Source organism: Hipposideros armiger, unplaced genomic scaffold, assembly GCF_001890085.2.
Source record: "Hipposideros armiger isolate ML-2016 unplaced genomic scaffold, ASM189008v1 scaffold_303, whole genome shotgun sequence".
Classification (NCBI taxonomy): Eukaryota; Metazoa; Chordata; class Mammalia; order Chiroptera; family Hipposideridae; genus Hipposideros; species Hipposideros armiger.
In genome coordinates this window covers 2,324,834-2,334,465 of record NW_017731653.1, presented here as the reverse complement: position 1 = coordinate 2,334,465, position 9,632 = coordinate 2,324,834, and the positions used below count along the sequence as shown (strand labels likewise).

At 35.1% G+C, this 9,632-nt stretch overlaps 2 protein-coding genes and 1 pseudogene across 2 annotated transcripts in view; all 3 read right to left on the bottom strand.

Moving 5' to 3' along the window:
- The window catches only part of LOC109391798 (olfactory receptor 6C2-like), a 3,734-nt gene extending 3,386 nt beyond the window's left edge, over window positions 1–348 (bottom strand). The window contains exon 1 of the mRNA XM_019659668.1: window positions 1–348. This exon is cut by the window's left edge and continues 16 nt beyond it. Coding sequence (XP_019515213.1) covers window positions 1–348 — 348 coding nt within the window.
- A 6,310-nt stretch (window positions 349–6,658) lies between these two features.
- LOC109391797 (GTP-binding nuclear protein Ran pseudogene) lies at window positions 6,659–7,944 on the bottom strand (annotated as a pseudogene).
- Window positions 7,945–8,130: 186 nt separating this feature from the next.
- On the bottom strand, window positions 8,131–9,069 carry LOC109391814 (olfactory receptor 6C75). The gene has a single exon (XM_019659683.1). It carries the CDS (start codon window positions 9,067–9,069, stop codon window positions 8,131–8,133), a length of 939 nt encoding a protein of 312 aa, XP_019515228.1.
- Between the last annotated feature and the right edge of the window lie 563 nt (window positions 9,070–9,632).

Genomic DNA, 9,632 nt, shown 5'->3' with positions numbered 1-9,632 from the left:
CATGGCTGCCAGGAGAAAAAATTCTGTTGCTCCAAAGAGAATAACAAAAAATACTTGAGTCATGCAAGCATTGTAGGTAATGCTATTGTCCCCAGTTGATATGCTGTACAGGAATCTAGGAATACAAACAGTGGTAAATAGGATTTCTAAGATGGAAAAATTCCTGAGGAAAAAGTACATAGGAGTTTTAAGATGGGAGTCCACCAATGTGAGGGTGATAATTGTCAGGTTCCCTGTTACACTGAATACGTAGGTGAGAAATAGAAAGATGAAAAGCAGAATTTGCAGTTGTGGATCCTCTGTCAGTCCCAGCAGGATAAACGTTGTTATTGGTGTGTGGTTTCTCATCACTGACTTTTGAAATCTCTCCAATCAGCATGTAAAAATAAGAAATTTTATTGGGATATAGATATTTGAATTCTGTGCATATAAAAGACTGTGCATATATAAACAAAGCAAAGCAGTGTACATTTATTTTCTCCTTTCATGTCATAATCAATATTGCCATTATTCCAATAGCCATTTTGAATAGTCTTGCATGAGCAGTGAATTATTGCTTCAGGATTCCCTCCAACAGAAAGATGTTTTTCTACTCTACTACTCCAGCAGGAAAAAGGAGCAACCACTCAGCCAATGAAAGACAGTTACATGTCAGCCAATGAAAAGCCAAATGTCAAACTCCTAGTTTCCTCCAATGAAAGCTTTGTTCACAACAGATGCTCTGAATTCACTCTTTCTTCTGTGAAAGAACCTTCTCTCCTGTGTTCTCAGAATTGAGCGTGGTTTGCCATTAGACTGCATGTCCTGAATTGCAATTCTTTGTTGTTCCTGAATTAATCCACTTTTCTGGGCAAATATCTGGCTGTGTATTTGTTTAAGGTCAACAAAGTGATATAGTAACTAACAATTTGCTCTGCCTTATTCATTGCCTAGTCCTTTACATTTGAATTACCTAAGCATTAATTCTCTCTCAACTACTCCAGGGCTACAAAAAGGGCAATAAGTAGAACTAACTAAGAAATAACTAAAAAATGATGTCCTTGCTGTCATCTCCTTTTTCATACTTCCGCCTCTGAATACACACCAGGCAAACCTGGCCTTAGTGAAATACTCTTTTCAACCTTGCTATCTTCTGCAGTGCTTCATGAGCCACAAAAAGGGCCTCTCTCTCTTCAGTCATTAAGTTACTCTTGAGGGAGTAATTTAGATATTGAGGGAACATTTCTGTTGAACTAATAGATGTTTAGGAGAGATGGAATGGTTTCTGCTTAAATTTTTCATCATCAGGAATACTAGCAATTTATAAAGTGTTAACATTGTAAGCAATGTATTATTCTTTTGAGGTATAAGTTCCACAGATTTGGGAGATATGTTTCTGTATGTTCTTGATATTACACTGCATGGATGACTACTTATGCATAAATAAAATGACGTTAGTCTTGTAAAGCACTATTGAATAGATCATGACATGTCTACTACAATTTTCCATATTGGAAGTTGAAATAAGCTTGACTAACCACATTATAGAAGGCTATGCCAACAAATATTTCTTTCTCTTATCTCTGAAAAGGGAAACTAATTCACATATCTACCTTATGGTACTTACTCTTTTGATAATTTTTCACGGTATCAGCTGGTAGGTTCTTGCTGTGCTTGATTGTGTTGTGTTAAGGGAGAGGACCTGGTCTTCCAGGATCACCAACCAGGATCATCTCCAGGCATCTTCTGAGTGCTTCGAGTTTCCCATTTTCATATCATATAAAGATTCTCATTAGAGACTTTATCTTATTGTAAACCTTGAAAACATTTTCTTTTGACCTTTATCATAAAGGGAAGAAAGCCTAATGTAAGGGATGAAGTAAAAAACTTCCTGTGGATTTTGGAAGAGCTCTGATGGTTTTGAGCAGGGAGTTGACTTTCTTACTCCCAAATAATGACATTTATATTTTTCTGCTCAGCCTTCTGAAGGCACACTGGTATCACCTGAGTGAATAAAAATCTTTGGAGACCTAGGTTTTATGTCATTAATAAATCGTGTGCATTATGAACTTTAGCAGAGCAACTAAAATAAGCAGCTATAGGGATGCTAGCTGTCCTCTGAGACAGTAAGATAGAACAACAGCATCAGACAGAGTCCAGGTGCCCATCTTACTAATGAGAGAAAAGCACAAGCCTGACTGAATTCCCTACTACACTTTCTAAGGATATGGGTATAAGCAATTTTATCAATCAAAATATTTTGCTTTACCTAATCTTCCATGATATAATTAAATAATTAGTAAACAATCAAAGTATGTATGTAATGTGATAATTCACATTGAGAAAAATTACTATGTATTCAATGATGTTGTGGAATGAATTTGTATTTTTTAATCATGGGAGTATTTATTTACATTTGAAAAACTGGAAAAATATAACAGAAAATTTCTTTATTGTGTCTACAGATGATAGTTTGTAAGACCATGTGTATATGGATGACTGAAAAACAGTTCATTCAATTAAAAACCACTGACTTAATGATTTCTGGTAAAATATCTGCCCTTGAAATTTTGAAATATGTGTGCTTAAAAGGAACCCATCAGAGAACAATTTAATCATAAACTAAGGTTTAAAAGACTGGTTAAGAAATGTTCTTGTGGTCAATTAAAAAAGGGTAATAAAAATTACAGTACCTTGCAGATGAGATGATAATTTAGAAATCAGGAAAAACCTTTCAGGTTACATATTAGTTTCTTTAGGAGTTGATGGTATGACGATGGTAGATCAGCACTCATGATTAATAAATTTGTCTTGATTAAGAAAGAAACCTCCTATGGTAAAAGGAAGTAGGGCATATGTCCTTGTAGCTCATTGCTTGAATAAAGTTTCTCTCTTTTTTAAAATTAGTTTTTATTACAGCATCATTGCTTTTATGGATTTATTTTCCTAATATTGACTTTATATTTTAATTAAGGCTAGTGTTGGCTTTTAAATTATCATTGATTTTCATATTTGGTATACAGTAAAGTTTTGTTTATTATTAGAATTTATGTTGTGGGAGACAATATATATTATAGGAATAGGCCGTTATCATGCCATTAAGTATTAAAATTTTTGATTTGGCACATAGAAAGGGGTTAAAACAGTGAATTTGGTTAAGATTTATAAAAATTATGACTTTATATGTTGCACTTTAAATGATGAATATAAATCATACCAAATAAGTAATATGCAACCAACAGAAAGGCTTAGTCATAGATATATTATTATTTTTTTTGTTTCCCTTTTTGTTTTTAAATAATTTTTTTATTTTCCAATTACAGTTGACATACAATATTATATTAGTTTCAGATACGCAACATACTAATTAGATATTTATATAACTTACAAAGTGATTACCCTAATAAATCTACCCATCTGACACCATACATAGTTATTGCAATGTTATTGACTATATTTTTACAATCCCATGACTATTTTATAACTACAAATTTGTACTTCTTAATCCTTTCTCCTTCTGCACTACCCTCCCAATCCCCCTTCCATCTGGCAACCATCAAAATGTTCTCTGTATCTATGAGTTTGTTTTTTCATTTGTTTTACAGATTCCACATCTAAGTTAAATCATATGGTATTTGTATTTCTCTGTCTGGAATTTCACTCAAGTTCATCTATGTTATTGCAGATAGCAAGATTTCAATCTTTTTTATGGCTAAATAATGTTCCATTGTGTATATGTACCACCTCTTCATTATCCATTCATCTATTGCTAGATACTTAGGTTGCTTCCATATGTTGGCTATTGTAAATAATGCTGCAATGAACCTATAGATGCATATGTCATTGTAAATTAATGTTTTGGAGTTTATCTGATAAATACACAAAAGTAGAATTACTGAGTCCTTGTTAGTCTTTTGATATAGACTTAGTTTTGAAGTCTACTTTGTCTGGTATAATTATGGCTATCTCAGTTTTTTTTTTCAATTTACATGAAATATCTTTTCCATCTTTTTGCTTTCAGTCTGTGTGTCTGTCAATCTGAAGTGAGTTTCTCATAGACAGTATACGAAGGGCTGGCAATTAAGGTTACGGACTTGTTGCAACGGTGTTGCTAACCTCTTTTGATATCGGAGGGATTATTCATTATGAATTTGTACCAACTGGACAAACAGTTAACCAAGTTTACTATTTGGAAGTGCTGAAAAGGCTGCATGAAAAAGGTAGACTATCTGAACTTTTCATGGCTCTTGCATCACGAAAATGCACTAGCTCACACGGCACTGTCTGTGAGAGAGTTTTTAGCCAGTAAACAACTAACTGTATTGGAACACCCTACCTACTCACCTGATCTCGCCCCCAATGACTTCTTTCTTTACCCGAAGATAAAGGAAATATTGAAAGGATGACATTCAGGACATCAAGGGTAATATGACGACATCCCTGATGGCCATTCCAGAAAAAAAGTTCCAAGATTTCTTTGAAGGGTGGACTAGGCTCTGACATTGGTGCATAACTTCCCAAGGGGAGTACTTCAAAGGTAACCATAGTGATATTCAGCAATGAGGTATGTAGCAATTTTTTTAGTATGCATTTGAGAACTTAATTGCCAGACCTCGTATGTAAGAATTTTGTTTTCATATTTTATGTCTTATGACTGGAGCATTTAATCATTTAATCCACTTACATTTAAAGTACTTGTTGGAAGATATGTAGTTATTGTCATTTTATTATTCATATTTTGATTTTTTTTGTTGTTGTCTTAAAGAAGTCCCTTTAACATTCCTTGTATTACTGGTTTGGTGGTGATGAACTCTTTTAGCTTTTTCTTGTCTTGGAAGCCCTTTATCTGTTCTTTGATTCTAAAAGATACCTTGCTGAGTAGAGTAATCTCGGTTGTAGGTCCTTACATTCCATCACTTTGAATATTTTGTGCCAATCTCTTATGGCCTGCAAAGTTTCTGTTGAGTAATCAGCTGACAGTTATGGGAGCTTCCTTGTAGGTAACTAAATGTTTTGCTCTTGTTGCTTTTAAGATTCTCTTTTTGGCATTTCAGTTATGATGTGTCTTAGTGTTGGCCCCTTTGGGTTCACCTTGGTTGGGATTCTCTGTGCTTCCTGGGCTTGTATGTCTATTTCCTTCACTAGGTTAGAGAAGTTTTCAGTCATTATTTCTTCAAATAGGTTTTGATTTCCTTGCTCTCTCTGTTCTCCTTCTGGTACTCCTATGATGTGAATATTGGTATGCTTGATGTTGTCCCAGAGGTTCCTCCACAGATGAGATATCTCTCCCAATATTTAACCACCATTGGGTGTGGGACCACAATGGAGCCAAAAACATACAATGGAGAAAAGAAAGCCACTTCAATAAATGGTACTGGGAAAATTGGAAAGCCATGAGCAAAAGAATGAAACTAGACTTCTATATGTCACCATATATCGGATATATTTCTCACCAAACCTCACATGTGCTTTGTTGTTTCACAATACTTTAAAATAGTATTTCACCTTAAAGTATAATAATATTACTTTTGGAAAGATTTATAGTATTTTTCATATATTTACACTTACCAATTGACTATGTGAATATTAGAATCATCTTCTTCAGATAAGTTTCAGTCAATAAAGAGGGTAAAATAAACCTGTTACTTCCCTCCTCTCTTTCTCTTTCTCCCACCCTCCCTCCCACCTAGTTACCCACCTAGCTATCTATCAGACATCTAGTGTATGTTCACTTGTTAACACTTGTATGTTGTTTTCCCACAGTCCTGATATATCCAACAAGCTGGAAATCAAGAAACGAAAGACAAATCCAGTTACTTTGCATCTAGTTAGATTTTCTGTCCCAAGACAACCAGTTTTCTTAGGGACACATTAGAGTTGAGGGGTTCATTAATTAAAGAAACATGGATGGAACACATTTTTTACAGTTCTCAAGTATGTCCAATAATCGTTTTCTTGGGTATGAGTGAGGGAGGTAGAACCTCCTGTAAAAGTGATGATGGAAAGATAAAGACAGTAATGTAGATTTCCTAAAAAAGAAAACTAAGGTGTAAGTAATTCATATATCATCATTTATTTTTATTTTAATTAAAGTTTATTGGAGTGACAATTGTTAGTAAAGTTACATAGGTTTCAGGTATATAATTCTGTAATACATCATCTATATATCACATTGTGTGTTCAACACTGAGAGTCATTTCAAAGATACTCCCTAGAGTCAATATCTCACACTATTCTAGATGTGGAGTTTGTCATTTTCTTCATGTCAGTAGGAAAGACCCTTTATCTATCAAATGAAAGAGTCTGAATGTAAATGTGAATTTTTTTATGATAGCTTAGTTTGCCTTTGTAGACCATAGTTTTGTTTTTCAAATATGATTGGCAGAAATAGGTAAACCTTCAGTTAAAGAAAATCTATTATTTTAGGAAATATTATCAAAGGAAAAAATAAGGTAAATGTTGTCTCCTCTGTTGCACTAAAACTGCTACTTTTTTCTAGGAAAACTATACATAAATCAATACAGCCTCATTTCCAATTGCAAAAATAATATTTCTGGTTTTTTAAATTTGAAATACAACTTTATTTTGATTCTAAACAGAAAGGAATGGGATGACAGTAACAAACAAATTTTCGCCACTGAATATTGCGATGTGACTGTAGCTGTCTTACACATGAAACTCAATAAGAAAACAACTGCATTCCAAAACAGCTAAATATGCAGGTTAAAAAAAATGAAGGTATTTTCTTTAACTGCCACATCCACTCCGAAGCCCATTCATCTCCTTCAGCATCCCCAAGGTTAAGCTCATGTCTGCTTTGCTGTGTAATAAAGTGGCAAACATGCTGCATCACTGACATCGCAGGACAATTGCCTCTGAAATTAGACTTCTGACGATGGGCCCCAGCTTCACTTTCTCCCAGGTTGTCATCCTCATCTGGGATGCACCCAGTTGTCTGAGCAACCTCTAGGTCATACTCTTTTGGTGCTGCCAAAGTGGGGTCCATGCTAACCTTTCATGGGGCAGGAGCAGGCATGGCCACAAAGTTCAAGTGAGGGTCTCCAGTTAGTTTTCTAGCAAGCCAGAGGAAGGGCTTTCCAAAGCTGTAGTTAGTTTTGGTAGAAATGTCATAGTACTGAAAATTCTTCTTTTGGTGGATTACAATTGATTTTGCCTTAACTTTCCTGTCCTTAATATCACTGTATTGCCACACAACACGATGGGGATGTTTCCACAAAATCATGCCAGATTTTTATGCCAGTTAGGCACATTCTTGTAAGTAACTCTCAACCATTGTAATGGCACACTGGGCTTGGATGTAATAGCCATCTCTCAGTTTACCAAATTGCTCCTGACCAACTGTATCCTATATATTGAACTTAATATGTCCTCTGTTGGTATGGAACATGAAGGGGGATGGGGCCATTGACCTCAACACCCAAGGTAGCTACATCTCAAATTCACCAATCAGATGACATTTAACAAATGTAGTTTTTCCAATCTGACCATCACCAACCAATACAAATTTCAGCTGAACTTGGGACTCTCCTTGGGCAGCCACTGTGTTGTTACTTCCAGAAGCATCTCTAGACCTATTGGACTGAGCTGCAAAGATAATATTTCTGACAGCACATGTTATCTTAAATTCATATTTAATTTTTTCAATGTTTTAACTACATTTTCTTGATAAATTCAAGTAGACATTTCAATAACCCTTTTAATTATGTAACATGTTTTCTTGGTGACACAGCAGAAAACATTTTAGAGATACTAATTAAAATACATGTTTTTATTTATTTCACATAGAATAAGCTTTATATTCATATGCAAGTCTTAGTAAACTTCTTACATTATAATAATCTGTATGTCTTGGATGACTTCATAATCTACCTTGCTGTGATATGAGAAACAATGGAGATGATCGATTTATCCAAAATTTAGTTTCACAGGTGAGAGATTGACCATCATCACCTTTATAACTTTAAAGAGTTAGGACCTGGTTTTTAGACTAATAAGAAAAACAGACATTGATAATATATAAACATCCTTAAATGAAAGAAGGAAATGAGGTGTTTGAAGGATTTATTGAAAGAAGGGCAAAGAGTTTTATTCAGCTTTGCTTTCAGGGGTACATTTCTCACATAATCACATTCATTTATTTGAAGAAAAGGCCCTTCTCTGGAGCATGTTCTTGAAGGCTTGCTTCACTTGCTGATTTCTTAGTGTATATATGAAAGGATTTAGGAGCGGAGCCACGGAGGTATTTAGCACAGCCACCCCTTTGCTTAAAGTCACCCTCTCCCTTGCAGAAGGCTTAATGTACATGAAAATGCAGCTACCGTAAGAGAGGGAGACAACTATCATATGGGAGGAACAAGTGGAAAAGGCTTTTTTCCTTTGACTTGTGGAAGGAATTCTCACAATTGTCCGGATGATATATGTATAGGAGAGAATAACTAGTGTTAAGGTGACCATAAGTGTTAGCACAGCTAGAAAAAATGCCATAAGTTCTAGAAAGCTAGTGTTTGTGCAAGAAAGCTGCAGAATTGGAGAAGAGTCACAGATAAAATGATCAATTATATTGGAGCCACAGAAATCCAATTGCATCACCAGGATTATTGGTGGAAAGATGATCAGGAATCCGGCAAGCCAGGAGCTAAAGACAAGAAGGATACAGACTCTGCTGCTCATGATGGTGGTGTAATGTAGAGGTTTGCAGATGGCCACATAGCGGTCGTAGGACATGGCGGCCAGAAGGTAAAATTCTGTCACCCCCAAGAAGATGAAGAAAAATAGCTGAGCCACACAACCATTATAAGAAATGGTTCTGTCCCCTGTCACAATGGTGACAAGGAATCTGGGAATGCAGACTGATGTGAACGATATTTCTAGGACTGAAAAGTTTCGAAGGAAGAAATACATTGGAGTCTGCAGATGGGGATCTGAAAGGGTGAGGGTGATAATGATCAGGTTCCCAGTCACACTTAGCATGTAGGTAACAAGAAGAAATATAAAAAGGACAACCTGCCACTGTGGATCATTTGTCAGTCCAAGAAGAATAAACTCTGTTACTTCTGTGTAATTTCTCATTATTTTCCTTCTTTTCAATGATATTCTTTGTTTTAGTTGTGAAATAGATGAACAAATAAAAGAGCTATGACACCAACAAAGAAACTCACACATACGTGCGTGCTCACGCCCATGCCCACCCACTTTTAAAAAAATCTTTGCTGCCTTTTTCTTTTAGAGAAAAATGATTTTGTAGTACATAGAAACAAAATATTTCTAAAACATTTATTACATAATCTATTAATTCATTATTCTTATATTTCCTTCATTGTATTCTCACACATCAGTCTAAATCTTTGTCCTCTGAACATTTTGATATATTCCTGCAAACAAGAGAAAAAAGATTAAAACCTTCTCTAATACAACTCTAAAAGTTTATTCCCAACGATACCACAATACCCTTTGACAATATATATTCTGTTGCTCTCCATATACATTTTTAATTTTACTATTTTGAGCAAGCATTTCTTTCTCTTTCCCCATTCAGACTTTTACAATCTATGGAGACAACTCAGTTGCCCATCGGGTAGAATAATATGTCCCTGATAGTATACAGAGGTACTTAATGATGGGGAGGTATCACC

Excerpts from the sequence above, each read along its gene's own strand:
- LOC109391814 (XM_019659683.1), bottom strand. The coding sequence starts at position 9,069 with ATGAGAAATTACACAGAAGTAACAGAGTTTATTCTTCTTGGACTGACA.